The sequence below is a fragment of the Tiliqua scincoides genome, chromosome 4 (genome assembly GCF_035046505.1).
Source record: "Tiliqua scincoides isolate rTilSci1 chromosome 4, rTilSci1.hap2, whole genome shotgun sequence".
NCBI classification, from domain to species: domain Eukaryota; kingdom Metazoa; phylum Chordata; class Lepidosauria; order Squamata; family Scincidae; genus Tiliqua; species Tiliqua scincoides.
Genome location: NC_089824.1, coordinates 132,218,699 through 132,235,709, shown reverse-complemented (window position 1 = coordinate 132,235,709; position 17,011 = coordinate 132,218,699). Strand labels below are relative to the sequence as shown.

At 40.9% G+C, this 17,011-nt stretch overlaps 2 protein-coding genes across 9 annotated transcripts in view; one reads left to right on the top strand and one right to left on the bottom strand.

The window, feature by feature from the left end:
• Positions 1–13,005, top strand: part of CNN3 (calponin 3) — a 54,888-nt gene extending 41,883 nt beyond the window's left edge. For both annotated transcript variants that reach the window (XM_066624073.1, XM_066624072.1), the window contains 6 exons: positions 7,118–7,239; positions 8,078–8,144; positions 9,370–9,507; positions 10,138–10,254; positions 10,653–10,799; positions 11,863–13,005. In XM_066624073.1, coding sequence (XP_066480170.1) covers positions 7,118–7,239; positions 8,078–8,144; positions 9,370–9,507; positions 10,138–10,254; positions 10,653–10,799; positions 11,863–12,210 — 939 coding nt within the window. In that variant the 3' untranslated portion in view covers positions 12,211–13,005. The remainder of the gene's footprint in view (positions 1–7,117; positions 7,240–8,077; positions 8,145–9,369; positions 9,508–10,137; positions 10,255–10,652; positions 10,800–11,862) is intronic.
• A 611-nt stretch (positions 13,006–13,616) lies between these two features.
• SLC44A3 (solute carrier family 44 member 3) overlaps positions 13,617–17,011 on the bottom strand; it is a 101,324-nt gene continuing 97,929 nt past the window's right edge. For 3 of the 7 annotated variants that reach the window (XM_066624066.1, XM_066624067.1, XM_066624064.1), the window contains exon 15: positions 13,617–16,910. In XM_066624066.1, the coding sequence (XP_066480163.1) occupies positions 16,770–16,910 (141 nt within the window). In that variant the 3' untranslated portion in view covers positions 13,617–16,769. The remainder of the gene's footprint in view (positions 16,911–17,011) is intronic. The other 4 variants (XM_066624068.1, XM_066624071.1, XM_066624065.1 and 1 more) reach the window with 3 other exon arrangements.

The following is a 17,011-nucleotide window of genomic DNA, read 5'->3' as shown; positions in this document are numbered from 1 at the left end:
CTAATGTCATTATTCTTTATTCTTTAATTCATTTTCATTTCTGGGTGTTTTTTTCCCTATTGCTTTCAGTGCTAACCGCCCTTCTGCTTCCTGTAATGTCTGTATTTTCCATTCAATTGACATCTCATTTTGAGGCATTTTACTACCACTCAAAGGAATCAGACCTACCAAATTTCAGGCAGATAGGAAAATGTGACTTCATCTTATACAGAGTAAAACAAATGCACAGACACCTGGCCTAATTATTATCAAAACTAATTGTGAATAGAACTAAAAGCTATAGACTAGGCAAAGGGGTGGTGGGAGATCAGATAAATAACCAATATATCTCTGTAAACTATAAAATAACTAATTACAAGCAAGAAATTAACATTCTGAATTTTAGAATTCTTGAATTTGTTGCTTTAACTGTAATGAATGAAATTAGTAGGCTAATTTCATTTCAGATTTTCATTAGTTATGAAATGAAGGCACACCTCTACTGCATAGCCGTCCTCGCACTTTACAGTTGTGCAATGAAGTTCAAAAACTCCCATCATTCACTTTTCTTTTAGAAGCAAGCACTCCTTAAAATGAAATTCAAATTTTGAAATGGCAAAAAGATATAAATGTATATGTTTTAGTTGTTACTTCAAGTATGACCAACACTGTGCTGAAACAATTTATTTTTCAGAATGTCTACGTTGGTATTAAACTATTTAATTAATTGGTCAATTCCTCCTTTGTACTGTATGGATTTTATCCACAGCACTTTTAGAGGAAACATACATCAATATTTTCATAACTCAATTAATTGAAAACTGAAGATAATTGCTCACCGTAATTGCTCAGTCATAATAGACTTGTCTGTATATGTATCAAATACATGGGAGGACTGCATTTAGACATCCTCATTTTCCCACATATGATTAAGTCCTTTGACATTTCCAGTCTTGCAACTTGCAGGCCTGGCTTTTCTGGCTCCAGTTCAACTTGCAGTTTGTAAGCCAATATATCTGGGCAACACTTCCATGGCAAAGTTTTCCCAGCGCAGAGCAGGTGCTTTGCGTGCAACTAGTAGTTGGCATCTCTGATTTTAAAAAGGAACTTTTAGTGGCAGAGCTAGGAATAATTTCTGCTTGAGGTACTAGAAAGCTGCTGCCAGTTGTCTGAGGAGGTAGTGCTAAACAGACAAAGGATCTTGGGCAGCGGTTCTCAAACTTTTCAGTCTCTGGAGCCTTTTACACTCTTAAGCAGAGACTCAGCCAGAATGCCTGCACATGCATGCACTAGCACAATGCCAACAGATGGCAGCCATTTAAGGTGTGCTTGTAGAGTCCCTGAAGGGGTCTCAGGGAGCCCCAGGAGTATGTTTTGAGAAACAGTGGTCTTGGGAATCCAGGAAATTGGATTGTAAGCCTACTTTATCCCCCAGGTTAAAAAAAAAATTTTTTTTTCAGGCTAGTATTGTTAACATGGAGAAGCATGAGCACAGTTGTATGGAAAGATCTTGCCTCACAAACTTTGTAGAATGATTTGAGAGTATCTAGTAGAATTCAAGGGATGTGCACTAGCACTGCTATAAATACTGGAACACTAAAGCACCCTCAGTGATTGTGGTGCAAACTGTAGTTGGTGACATGGCAGCATAGGTCCACAAATGCAGTTGCTTGTTTCCCACACTGCTTGGGTCCTCCAAACTGGGGGTAGAGAAGGAGAACCTGGGGTTTTCTGACCTTAAAGGTGGTTGGCTAAGGATGGCTTTCCAGTCCTGCACCTTGCACCCACAAACATACTCCATATATCTGGTCTGAAGAGGGTCCGTCTAATAAGCTGAAGAGTACCAGCATATTTCTGTGAGCAAAAAGAGACTTTTGGGTATATTGTAAGGGGAGTGGGGGTACAAAGTACCAATTCAATCTCTGAGCAGCATCTCCCCGGTCATTAGCGGTTGTGTTTTGTTGTACCCCAAGTGACAGAATCTGCTTGCCTTGGATGATCCCATGGGACAGAGGGGCCCACAGTCATGTACCAAAGCTGTCATATCACCTTGCCTTCCTTGCCAGTGAATCTGCTCTGAACCTCTGCACATCGGGGTATAGGACAGGCCCTGTGGAGCAATATCCAAAGCATTTGTTGGTAGGGTTTGGGTGCCAGCACTGATATGAGAAGCCATGAAACATTCCTATAAAGGAATGTCAGAACTAAATACATAAGGTAATCCAAATTCTTGGCAAATAATAGTGAAATTCTGCTACCTGCATAACTTATACAACATACTTGATTTTGCATAATTTATTATGGTACTTTTACTGTTTTATATAATTTATTTTCATCTTGCTGGTCATGGGGAGAGGCAGTGAGCCATGCTGTCCATTGAATTCTTGCTCTCAACCACTGGGAGTCTTATTCTGTCACAGCCCGGGCTTCTGAGAAGGCAGTAGGCCTGGGGTTCTCCAACTGTGGGTTGGGACCCACTGGTAGGTTGCAGCCTGATTTTGATGGGTCCATGAAGGGTGATGGAAAGATCAGATAACCAATTGCCTCAAGCCATGAAGCTATTCAAAAATTAGATACTGTAGCTACTAATTACCCTGCATAAAGCTTAGCTATTGCAGTTTGCAAGTGTGTGTAAATATAGGGAGATAAATGTTTGAGGGTCTTTTTTCTGGTTACTATTACTTATAAATAAGTATAGTAAAGCTAGGTGGGCCCCCATAGAATGTTGTTTAAAGTCATGGGTCCTAGTGCTAAAAAGTTTGGGAACCACTGCAGTAGGCATTTGTTCACACACATCCAAGCATATCTTTGCAACCATAACGGCTAGAAGGAATGGTCTGTGTGTTCCTTTGGATGTAAAATTTTCAGGAAGCTGAATCTTGCACCTAAGACCACATTCTGCCTATTGGTGCACCTTGTGGATTTGTTGCATACACCTAGCCCTGCGTCTGAATTGCAATGGCATTCAGGATTGGTCTGTTAATTACAACCACTATTTCAAAAGTTGTTCACTTAAAATGTTTTCTAATTAATATTCCTTATAAGAAGTCTGTGCCACTGCACAGACTCCTTTGCATGCAGCGTGGTGGGATGGGGTAACTTCCAGTGTTTGGCAATGCTTTCATAAAACATCGTCTGCTTTGAGCTGCACAGCCACACAGCTTAGGGGGAACTGTGTTTTTAATCAGAACATCAAGATTGCTGTGTGGTATAGAATCACCTGCTTCAATCTTTCAGGGAACTCCAGTTATTATTCTTTTAGATCAGTGGTTCCTAAACATTTTAGCACTAGGACCCACTTTTTAAAATGAAACTCTATCAGGACCTACTTAGCTCTACAAACATTAGAAAACGGTTTCACCTTACTAGCTTCTCAAGCCTCTGTTTTTTACTATGGTGAGGGAGCATTTTTTGAGCTCCGCATTCATCAAATCAGGACCGTTCTGGTGGCGTTGCATTCACCTTCACCTTGCCTTTGATAGGAGCTGAGGCACATTTGCCTACCTATGAATAAACATGCAAGTGTGACTCAGTTTCACTTTCCATAGTACTCAGTACATTTGCTTGTAAGCCTGGGGGGAGACATCCTTCTCAGTAGTTTGTTGGGGCTCACGTTCATTCAGTCAAGTCCATTTTGGTGGTGATGCATTCTCCTCATCCTGCTCTTTGAAGTGGACAGAGGCATGTTCACCTGTTCATGAGTAAACACGTATGTGCTGCTCTGTTTTGGTTTCCATAGGGCTCAGTACATTTTCCTTGCCAGTTATCCGTTTGCCAGTTTTGTGACTCACCAAAAATCAGGGCACGAATAGGGAATTTTGTCTGCTGCAGCTTTCTCACCCATGCAGGACAAACCAAATCTATGTCAATATTCCCTCTAATACAGGGGTGGGCAAACTTTCAACTTTAGGGATCTTGGACCTTTAACAATTGTGTAGGAGAGAATTTCAGCAGGAGGAGCTTGTCATCTGTGAGATGACAAACTGCACCTGCTGAAATTCTCTCTTAATTTATTATGGAGAAGGACTTGCGCTTGCCAAAATTTGTCAAATGAAGCACCCAGATTTGCAAGACCTTAGAGCAGTGGCCCTCAAACTGGTGGGTCAAGACCCACCAGCCTGAGAACCCCTGCCCTTTTAAGGGGCATGGACAGGGGAAAGCAGTGATGCGATCCTCAAGATCAGGGGTGTCCAAACTTTTTGGCAGGAGGGCCACATCATCTCTCTGACACTGTGTCAGGGGCCTGGGGAAAAAAAGAACTATCTTACATTTCAAATTTGACTAAATTTTACATAAATTTGCATAAATGAATATATTAGAGATGGAACTTATAGGAATGAATGTAGGTCTTGCAATGGCTCAAGGCCTATAAAAGACCTTGCACAAATCAAGACCAGCCTTTCCTTCACTGCTGCTGCTGCATCACAGGCATGAAAACAAGCAATGGAAGGAACCCTCATCCCATAGCTCACACGAAAGGTTGAACAGTCATCCTCACACTGAGAGCAGTTGCGCCAGGCTAGTATGGGCTCCAGCAAGTCTCTGGAAGGCCAGAGTCTCATTGGAGACTGAGGGCTCACCGAGGGCCATGAACCAGGCTGGGGTTTGGGCGCCCCTGCTCAAGATTGTGCCATTGGTGGGAAAGGGGGGCTATTTTTTTTTAACAACATACCTGTTTCCACGGTCCAGGGGTGTGGGGAACCCTGTGGAGAAGTCTGCAGGCTCCCTGCAGCTTGTAGAAAGTGAAAGTAGCTATTGTGACCCACTTCTGGGTTGCAATTGCAAAACCAGAAATGGGTTGCAACTGCTACTTTCTTTTTCTACAAGCTACGTGGAGCCCTGCAGAGCACTCCATGGAGCTCCACCCCCCCCACCCTGGCAGCAGGTATGTTCAATTTAAAAATAGTCTCCTTTCCCCTGCAGCAGCATGATTCTGGGGATTGTATTGCTACTTCTCCCCTCCCCCACAAAGACTTATCTCAGGAGATTACTCCTGAGAAGTTTGAGTACCAGTGCCATAGAGGAAAGGAGACACACAGACATCCCCCAGGCACCAACCCACTTCTCCTTAGTGGCCCTTAATTACCCCTTGAAGAGAAAAGTCCTGCTTGGCTCTCAAAAATGCCAGCCAGAAATCAAAATAGAGTTCGGTTGGACTGCAGCTGTTTTGGGGAAAAGAGGAAGTTTAACAGCATGCAGCGAGTCCAGGAATATTGGACCATAGTGAGAATATGAAAACATTTCATGACATTCAGATTGCAAATGTGAATAGAAGTTGCGAAACAGTTTGGAGGGGGGAAAAGACTTTGCAGAAATGACAGCACTGAAGACATTCCTTGGCCACACTGGTTGGGATACAAACATGAGTCACCCTTTGTGCCTTCCAGTTCAATCTCCAACTCTTCATGAAATGCCTCATGTGGTGACATGAGGCATTAACCTCATCTTGATTTTATTTTATTTTATAAGGGTGCCAGCTGGTAAAAGTAATGAGCTTGGATTCTTGCATATTGCAGAGCATATTGTATAATTCATTGTTTAATAGTCCTCGTGCTAAAAAGTTTGGGAATCACTGGCTTATACCACTGGTTCTCAAATTTTTTAGCACCCATGTTCACTTTTTAAAACTACACCCTATCAGGACCCACCTAGTTTTATGAGTAAAAAAAAAGTTTTACTTTATAGTTGCTCAAGCCTCTGTTTTTTTATCTTTTTTACTTCTGGACCATTTGTTGAGCTCCACCTTGATTTGCACCATACTGGTGGCCTTAGTCCCTTTTGCCTGACCTTCAGTAACAACTGAGGCATTTTCACCTACTCATGAGTAAACACACAGGCTCAGTTTCACTTTCCATAGGACCCAATTCATTTGCCTTGTTAGTTTGGGGGGGACCTACTTCTTAATAGTTTATTGGGGCTTGTGTTCATCAGATTGGGACCATTCTGGTGGCAATGCATTCCCCTCACCCTGCTCTTTGAAGTGAACTGAGGCATGTTCACCTACTCATGAGTAAATGTGCATGTGCTGCTGTTTTGGTTTCCATAGGGCTCAATACCTTTTCCCTGTCAGCTATCAGCTTGTCAGTTTTGCAATTCACCAAAACTCAGGTCATGAATAGGGAATTTGAGTTGCTGTCGCTTTCTCACCCATGCAGGACAAACCAAACCTCTGCCAATATTCCCTTTGATGCACCTATGGGAGGCACCATTTTTTCATATTGGTTCATCCAGTAAGAATACAACATTCTTCCACTGCAGGGAATCACACTAGATTTAATTTGTGCTAGGCTCAGCTCTGAAGCCTAAGTCTCACCACTTCTCTTTCTATAAATGGGCAGCTCAATCCTGCCTAAATTTCCCTGTGCAGATGTTACAGCACCATCGCTATGCTGCATGCCATGGGGGAATTTTGCCTGCTGGAGGTCTTCTCAAAATAAGGGAACCAATGGGACAACCTTATTTGTCCCATTGTCGTGGGGTAAGGCCTAACAGCGGCAATGTGTCAACGCACTGCACCAGCTCCATAACTGGCTCTAGTCCGTGTTGACCTATATTGGCAGGTCAGGCCCAGAAAGTGGAATAGCATAGTGTGTGCTGGTGCTGCTGATCCTGCTCCCTCCCTGGCCCAATCACCCTACCCACCCCCACTCATTTCACCGCCCTCTTCCACTGTTTCACCCCTCCCTGCCACGTGCCAGACTTACCTGCTTTAGTGGGCGTCCCTCCTCTTTACAGCATTTTCCTGACATTGTACGCTGGTGGAACTCACGTTTCAACAGCACAGGTTAAGAATAGGATTGGGCCAACAAAATGTGACACCAGTCTGAGGAGCAATGACAGTGGAGAAGAACAAACCAAGTGGCAATGTCAGATCAATCGTATTATGTTCAACTGTCTGAAGAAGCCAACCTTCAAATTTTGTGCTTTTTTTAGCAAGTAAGCAACTGCTACGTATCCATCTTCAAATGTTTTTACCAGTTAACCTTTCCTGCAGCATGATCCTGTGCTTATTTAGGCAGAACTGATGCAGTGAGGATTACACGCAGGACAATGCGTATAGGAATGTAGCTCTTGTCAACTATTAAAATGGAAAAAAGAGGAGGCTCCTTTGAACCCATTTCATCGTTTTGTGTTGCAGATTGCTCTGAAATATGATCCTCAGGTAGAAGAGGATCTCCGCAACTGGATTGAAGAGGTCACTGGTATGAGCATTGGGGCAAACTTCCAGCTGGGGCTAAAGGATGGCATCATACTTTGCGAGTAAGTGACTTAATTCCCTTCTAACTTACAGCCTAATCCACCACAACATCCCATATGGTGATGCAGCAGTGCCAATAAGGTGCCTGCTGAATCCCATGGGGTAGTTTTGACCTCCAGTGGCCTCCTCGGGATAAGACAACATTTGTTCCCTACCTCTGGGTAAGGCCTGCTGGCACATATCTGTGTTGACCGGGAGAGGTGGATCAGGCTTGGGGGGGGGGTGTCATGATTTGGCAGGTGCTGCTGCTGCTGAACCAACCCTATTCCCAACCCCAACCCACTCAATTCCCCACCGTTGCCAACCCATTCCTCTCTCCACTCCATTCCAACCTCCAACCACTGCCCTCGGACCCTGTATGCAGCCTTACCTGGAGCTGCAGGCATCCATGGCTGGTTGCTGTGTGGACCCAGCTGCTTGCCATTTCCGGCGGTGGTTAGGTCACACTTTGTGGGTGAGTAGCATTTGTGACAGCCACAAAGCATGCTGTGTCAGCTGAATGCATGATTTGCCAGCATAGCACATCCTTGGGATTGGAGCCTTAACCCCCAAGTCCTTCAACCAGTTTTGCACATCCAAATGGGCTTAAGGGCCAGCTTGTGATTTTTAAATGCATGGTTTTGTTGTATTTTTATTGTTTTATTATTGCTGCATACCATCTCAAGGGGTTTCTGATCAGAATGATAATGTAAACATATTTTAAATAAATAAATTTAGTTATAGGCTTATTAATGAGTAGCAGCTACATGGAGAAGACTGTAATTTAGATCAGAATTGCAACTAGGAGGAATGGGGTATTTAACCCTTTACATCTATCAGTGTTTTTCTTTTATTTTGCAGGCTTATTAACAAACTTCATCCAGGATCAGTAAAGAAGATCAATCAGTCCAAACTTAACTGGCATCAGGTAAACAAAACCACAATTTAATTTAAGTTAAATATTGTGTGTTTAGAAAGAGCAACAAAATGTATGAATGAAAATTTTACGACAGTGATTATCACAAGAAGGCCTTCAGTAATTTAGCCTTTAAACAATCATTGCTGGACAAACATACTTTAGTCACAAGATAAAGTAAAATAGCATTTAATGGACAGTAGTGATAGAAATAAAATGCTTAGCCTTTGAATAGCTCTTTCAGTCTTTAGGGAATTACAAGAAGATAATAATATAATAATACCACTATATAAGTATTTCCACATTGTGATAAAGGGAGTGGCTTGTCTGAGTCTACCTAGTGAATCCTTGGCAGAAGCAAGATCTAAAGCAGGGTCTTCCTGATCCATTGCCTAGTCTCTTAGCCACTATGCTACTGTAGTTGTGTTAGCTGGAACTCTTTTAAAAAAAAAATAATTCAAGGGACTACTGGAGGTACCACACCTGGTCAATTTATATTGCACAAGTTAAATTAGTCTTAGGTCAAGGGATCTGATGTATAGCATTTCCAAGAATAGACTCTATGGAAGTACAATAACACTCCCTTCTCTTTACATATTTCCCTCATGGATTTTCAGTATTTCCAGAGAAATCTTTGGTGTTCGTGGGCATATTAGGAGGGCGTAGATGGGCACACTCTGATGGCCAACATAAACTGACAAGATATGGAAGTTTGTCTCACGCTTTGAAAACTGTGGATTGAAACAGTTGCTGGCCTGTACAAGCTACAAACTAGAATTGTCTTCCATTACATTGATCCAGTTTGACAAATCTGAATAAAACAATAAAACACCAGTGTTACAGTGGTAACTACTACCATCAGCATGCATTCTTTTGTGCCCTATTTGTAAGCTTCATTAAAGTATGAAGGCAGGCAGTTTTGTCCACAGCTGTTTTGAAGTTAATTCTACATTACATGCAAATACCTTTTTTTTTAATTAAATGAACAGCAGCGTTGGGAGGGAGTGATTCAGAATGAAGAAGAGGCAGGTAGACAGGGAAAAGACTGAACCATCTGCCCCCACTTACCCAGTTCAAATCAGCCCCTCTTCAAGTGGCTTTTCCCTAACAAAAGCATCCCTATAATGTTGTTCTATGCATTTCCATGTAATATTGGAAATTCCACTGTTGGTAAACAAGAAAAACAAAACATTAACACACCCAAAGAACATGACTTCCTCCTTTTGTTTCATTTTAGCTGGAGAACATTGGAAATTTTATCAAGGCCATTCAACACTATGGTATGAAACCACATGATATTTTTGAAGCAAATGATCTCTTTGAAAATGGAAATATGACCCAGGTTCAAACATCACTGGTAGCACTAGCAGGTCTGGTAAGTTGACGTGTTGCACCTAATGCATAATAGTGTGTGACTTGGATATGTGCCTGATCGTGAACATAAATAGTATTAGCAATTTTTATAGAATATTTCAGTAAATAGAAAGCACAATTCTTATATCCACTTATTATGCAAAATTATTTACCCTTTCTTTTCACACATGGAATTAATATAATAGGAATTATGAAATTTCATTGATTGAATCTTAGATGGAATGCTCCATCTCCGTTCCAAAATGCTCCATCCACACTCCCGCCACCCCCTGCACCAGCCTGCCAGGGTCAGCGCAAACTTACTTCCTCCTGGTTCAGATCTGGCACAGGGAAGGCCAGTGCACATCCTTGTGCCGGCCTAGCCAGTTTGAGAGTAGTCACAAACATGCTTTATGGCACATTTGTGACACTCTTGGGCCCGCGCAGGGTACTTGCGCTGGCCTAGCACTGGCTCTGGATTGTATTCTTAGATTGAACTTGGTGAAATGCAAGACCAAGCCTGGCCTCTAAACAATCAGAGTTGTTAAATGAAGGATCACCAAAAGGCAAGTATTGATTGATCATGCCATGATGTTCCAGTGACAAAAATGTATATCAGCTACATCAAGTGTTATTTTATATTCTTATCTAGGCAAAAACTAAAGGTTTTCATACTACAATTGATATTGGTGTCAAATATGCAGAAAAACAAGCAAGGAGTTTTGATGCAGGAAAGCTCAAAGCTGGACAAAGTGTGATTGGTTTGCAGGTATGTACAAAAGAAAGTTCACAACAACTTCAAACAGGGAAACAAAATGATAAGATGCTACTTATTAAACTGAATTACAGTACGACATAGATTATTCCCCACAGCATGGAGAATCTCCATGTCACTGCCATACTTTTTTAATAGAACCCCCCCAGATGAAGTCCACATGGCAAGCCATTCTCCTCATATAGAGCACATGCTCCTTAGATATTTATTTATTTACAAATTTATACCCCTGCTTTATCTCCCTTTGTTTCAGGCTTTATCTCTTTAGCTCCCTGCTTTATCTCCCTTTGTTTCAGGCTACCTCCATGTGGTGATAGTAATTTGCAGACCAATACTTATTCTAGTTTATAATTTTCTCTTGAATTAACTGCTCCTATTTTCCATTTTTGTAGATGGGAACCAACAAATGTGCCAGCCAGGCAGGCATGACTGCCTATGGAACTAGGAGACATCTCTATGATCCAAAGATGCAAACTGATAAGCCATTTGACCAGACAACAATTAGCCTGCAGATGGGTACGAACAAAGGGGCCAGTCAGGTAACCAAAAGTTACTGTATAATCTGTTAGACTTCAGATTCTTCTAACCAGTATTTAATAATGTTTCACTATTAATACACTGTTGAGCAGAGAGTGATTGAGCGGCATTGCAGCATTTCAGATAACACTCAAATGCATGCTTAGTTTCTCAGTTTTTAGAAGGGTGAGAAATGCCATCAGCACTATGAAGAATTTACAGCATAATCCTATCTGTGCCTTCTCAGAATGTTCCATTGTGTTAAATGGGGTTTTCTCCCAAGAAAGTATGAATAGAATTGCAACCTTACAGTCTAATCTTATACTTATTGGCTGCTGGCAGCACTCTTCTTTTGCTGGTTCTGACTGCAATAAAGCAGTCAGTGCCCATCATAAAAGACACTGCAGCAGCGCACCAAGCCATATGCTCCTGGAGTGCTAGTGGCCCAACCCCCTTCCTGGACCTAATCACGTGGTGGAAGTCCACACAGACCTGCACCACCTATTTAGCTAGTGCAGATTCCCCTCCCCCATGCTGAGGCTTGCCCCTGGGTAAGGAAACAATTGTTCCCTTATCCAGAGGCTGCAGAATGCAGCAGTAGCCATTTTGGCACTGCTGCATGTGGGGGGAGGGGGAGCAGGAGGACTAGGCTCTTAATTTCTTCCTGAAAGCTGTTCTGCTTTATTGCTCAGAATAATGGAAGGAGCTGCAGGAAATTTATTCTCCTGCTTGTAATTACTTAAGAAAGTACAATTCCTTTTAATCTGTACCAGACTGGTAAAAATGATAGATTCACAGCATGCATTCATGGCATCTTTCTGGTAGTAAAGCCAGGACATATGCAAAGAGGTGAGAAGAATATCTCACACAAGTTTTGTATGTTGACTCTTACTTTTTTCTTTTTGTGGTAGGTGGTTTTGTCAATGTCTAGCAAATTTTATATATATATATATATATATATATATATATATATATATATATATATATATATATATATATATCTCCTTGCAATGTTTATTATGAGTTATCTGTATTAAAGATACCTGATTGCTCAGACTACATTTTGAAATCGACCTTTGTTTTCAGGCGGGAATGCTTGCACCAGGGACCAGGCGAGACATTTATGACCAGAAGCTCACATTACAACCCATGGACAACACTACTATTTCACTACAAATGGGCACCAACAAAGTGGCTTCTCAGAAGGGGATGAGCGTTTATGGGCTTGGACGGCAAGTGTATGACCCCAAGTATTGTGCTGCACCAACAGAACCCGTCATTCATAATGGAAGCCAAGGAACAGGAACTAATGGGTCAGAAATCAGTGATAGCGATTATCAGGTAGAGTATCCAGATGAATATCACGGCGATTATCAAGATGACTATCAGAGAGATTACCACGGTCAGTACAGCGACCAGGGCATTGATTATTAGATTTGGCTCAAAAAGCTCAGTATTAGTTTATTATTTTATTCAGTAAGAACGAAACTAGCCTTGTGGAATTATTACCTGTCTTCTTTACACATTATGCTTCATGTACCTAAGGAAATATTGCCTTACATAACATTCCTTTTTCCTTTCTCTGCCCTTTCCCTCTCTAGTTGCCTTTAGTGCTGTAACAATTGCAGTTTACAGCATAACCAATAACTGCATATGAAGTAAAAAGGAATACTGTGAAAGGGGAGTTCTCTTATACAGCCAAGTCGTTTAATAAAAAAAAAAACAACTATGCATTTTTTTACAATCTTATTCTGAATAGGCATTTTACATACCATATCAAGCCTTGATTTTTTAAAAACCTTTTCCTTTGCAGTTTCATTCTATGGAAGACTGTAAAAGATCTTTTTGCATAATGTTAATTGTGGACCATGCCACCAAGACTGAGGTTGTGGCTTATTACTTATTGGATTTCGTTTTGTTTCTCCAGTACTTGCTTGCTAACCTCTGAAGTCACAGTAGACATAATAAATGTGCATTTTTGTGATTATGTGTGTGTTCCATTCCAATATCTAAATTGACCAAAATTATAGAAAGGGCTGTCTTTCTTAAAAAGGTAGCTTTGATAAAGGTCTGAGCCCACAGAAGTCCCCATGTTTTGATGGTGCATTTATTTCCTGTGCCATAATGTACCCATATAGAATTGCCTTTTCTTTGAATTGTATTTATTGCCACATTTCTCATCATAAACTGATCCTGTTGTATTTTTTATAAATAAATGTTTTTCTTGAAGGCATGTGATAACTTGTATTATTAAATACAGAAACTTTTTTTTTGTTGATGTTGTAGCAAATATGTCAAAGTTATAGAGAGCTGAAGGAAAGACGTGAAGATTGCCCAGATAATGGACATTTGATGAGACCAAAAGCTAGGACATTTAACTTGCATCCGAAACCCATACATGTTAACTCATAAGTCGGCGCCATTAGATTCAACAAAACATACCTCCTCGTACGTGTTAGGATTGCTGTCAAAGGCTTATAATGAAGTGCAGTACTGGATTACTTGTTCTTTCAGATTATTAGGAGACAAGTTTCACTTGCCAGAAAATATTAGCATCGTTAAGCCAAAAGTTCCGACTACATTCTCAGGGAAAGGATTGTTTTCTAAGTGAATAGGAATGTACTCTGCTGATTATGAGGGACTGAGTAAATTTATGGTGGATAATACTCAATACAATAGATTCCTTCCATATTAACACACTTTCACTAAAACATCCTAATTACTATTTTAATAAAATCATGTGTGCTGAAGAAATTTTCAACAGAGAGAGAGAGAGAGAGAGAGAGATATTGGAATTAGTAATCTCTTCCAGTGCAAAAAGTACAAACCACTTCAGGAGATCATTTCTCTCAGGGCATTGGTAACCTTCACTTTATTTTGTCTGAGTTTTGCTGTTTTGCAGTGCATAGTTTTAAGGACATCTCAAGTTCTGGTCTATAATCAGGAGGAAAGAATTTAAAAACACACAGAATTAGTCTTAATGATAATACGGAGTTTGTAAACTGACACAAAAGGATCAAAAGTGGAAGAACAGGACAGAAATAACACTCCTGCGCATTCTATTAGCATAAGTTATGACTTTTTCTTTTTTGGCAAAAAATGCACAGAGATCTACATAATGAATAAACCAAGCACAGCTATTCATAAACATAATAAAACCACACATTCCAGACTGGCAGACTAGCTTATTACTTCCATACAGCAGAACATTCTCCAAAAAATATGCAGAGTCTGAGTCTGCCAGAGCTTGCAGCGTGAACGATAATCCAGAAACGTGACCACTTCGTGCAGATTTTCTTCTCTGGCATGAAATTTATTTGGCAGGAAAAGGATTGCTGCTACTGTAAAACCTCTCAGAGAAACTCTGCTTTAGTAAGTGTCCTGTGACTTTTTTCTGTCCAAATGCCAGCTACTTCATTTTAAAGATCGTATGACCAAATTTTCTTGAGCAGACACTACAGTCTTATATGTAAAATACCATCCAGGTACATGGCATTGTAAAAAGAATGAAAAGACAGATCTCTGCTCTGCAAGGCCTACAATTTAGAAGGAGACACAAGGGATGTAACAAAGGAAGAAGAAGGTCACTGGACAGGAGTCAAAAAGTGGGGTGAATATACAATTATTTCAGCTACATATTTTTAGCTTTAGTTAAACTAAGGTATATGGAGGCTACCAAGTGGTGAGAAAGGCTTTATGGAATGAGTGGGTTTTGATGAGGGATGTGAAGAGAAAAAGAAGTAGTTGCGTAGAGGCATTCTGGGAGGTAATTCTATGTATAAATGGAATATAAAAGGCAACAAGGTGAAAGGCACAGTCATCTGACAGAGACCAACAGAGGTGAGGTGCAGGTTGGTAGAACTAAGTTGTATTGGGATATACAGGTCAGCCCTCAGTACCCATGGGGTTTCCATTCCCAGGACCCCCACGGATGTCAAAATCCACAGATAACTGAATCTGCAGTTTCTGTAACCCTCAAAACCTCTGAAGGTGACCAGAGACCAGCTCTGGTCACCTCTAGAGTTTGTTCGGAGACCCACAGAGGCTGCACATGTCCATCTGTGGTCTCTGCAGGCTTCCGAATGTCAGTTACAGGCACAAAAATGCAACTTATGGTTTCTCATGAAACCTGGAAGTAACATTTTTATAACTTTAAAAGGCATTATGAGGGCCAGAGAAGCCACTGAGGACCAAGGAAGCACAACTCTGGTTGCCTTCAGAGAGTCCAGGTGGGCCCTCCCCCATGAGTTCAGAAGCCGCAAATTATGAAATCTGGGTACTGAATCAGCGGATAACAAGAGCTGACCTGTACAAGCTGAGGGATAAGGGGATTTTGATCATAAGGAGGACAAGGTTGTTCAGGACTCCATAACAGTCTGGAAGTCAATGCAGAGATTTAAGGAGGGTGTGTCACTTGGTCAGAACACCAAGAGAGCTGAATGAGGGTCAACCTGTATGGGATGTTTATGTCATTACGCCAAATAGGCTTGCTTTTCTTTAAGAAGGAGGAGCCACACTGGACCCAAGGTAGGAGTAGGGGACTTTACCTCTATTCCTTGAACATGGTACCAATAAAGGGTTTTGGGTTTTTTTTTTAAATTTAACTCCTATATACTCCAGAAAAAATGCAGGGCTAAAGAGAGATTTCTTCCAGTGTTAAAAGATTTATTCCCTCCCATGCATTGGTACTGTGACACAGGTTGAGTTCAAGCCAGAGGACCTAATCCTGCGGCTGTTCCTCCCAAAACTAAGCCTTCTACTAGGCTAATGGCACTTCAAACATTCTGTGTAGTTTGACCATACTTGGGCAACGGAACACTGGACAGAGGTGAGAACAGAAAACCAGAGAAGAAATGATTGCTGTAGCCAAGGTGAGATATGAACAGCTTGTGGATCAGGGTTTTGGCAGAGGCAAAAGTACTGAGGCCTTAGGAAGGCCCTGTGACATGATTTGACAACAAACTCAACATGGAAGGGAGAGACAGCAGATACAAAATAAAACCAAGACTTTGAACCTATTCAGTTGGGTGGATGGTGACATTACCAATAGATAAAGAGAATATACAAGGAAAGGAAGTCTTGAGAGAAAAGATGAGCTATTTCAATCCTTGGCATTTCAGGTTTCAGAAACAGTGAAGCATCTGCACATAATTATCAGTAAGGCTCTACATCTATGGCACTCAGGAGGAGGACACAAGAGATTTGGTTACAAACAGGCAGGTTTGGTTAGTTTTAAAATGTTATGATTATCACATGACAGTAGTGAGTTTTTGAACATGTCAAAAGCTTAACATACAGTTTAAGACAAGTAAGAACTTTAAATGGAAGAATTAGGGAACACTGAGGAACAGGGCAAGGCATCTTAATTCATGTAAGAGCTTCCCATATATCACTGGACTATAAATGTTGGAATGGAATTTTGAGATACTGCCTTTTTTTTGTTCACTATAACCTCCCATTATGAAGAAGTTAGAGCATGTTGTGTTTCACTTTGGCGTTGCATAACAGTCTTCCCAAGGCAATTGGGAATTCTTTGTCCTCAAAACTATCCTGCTGTTCCTGCCCCATAACTAAAACTGCAATCCTATACACATATCTTAGGAGTAAACTCCACTGAATACAATGGGACTTACTTCTAAGTAGGCATACATAGGCTTGTGCTGTTGAGAGTTACCTGTCAGGCATGTAGAGTAAGGAATATATAAGAGAGAGCCTAAATAAGAGAGAGCAGATAGAAGGAAGGACCTTTAATAGTTTTGCAGAATGGGGAATTTCAACTGCCGCAGCTTTCTCACACATGCATGACAAACCAAATCTGTCTTCACCATCTTTCTTTTGTATCTGCTCATCCTATAAGAATATAATGTTCTGCCATTGCAGGGAAACACACCAGGATTAATTTATGCTAGGGTCAACCTCACCACATTTTACAAATTAAATATTGGACACAAAGTATAAGCACACACTTGTAATGTAAAAGAAAAGACACCATGTTATTCGATGCTGACATGGTGTGATCGTTCTTTGTTTCTCACCATAAGCTGGAGTTCTGTGCCATATTCACTATTATGAAGGCTTTTTTTATTTCTGTAATTGTTTTCTTCTGTGAGTTTGCTGCTTTGATAGAAAAAGTTCTATAAAGAACAACAATGATGGATTAGCATATACTAATTTGGTTATTTGATTTTCTCTGTAAACCACTTTGTGAACTTTTTTTGTTGAAAAGCGGCAAATA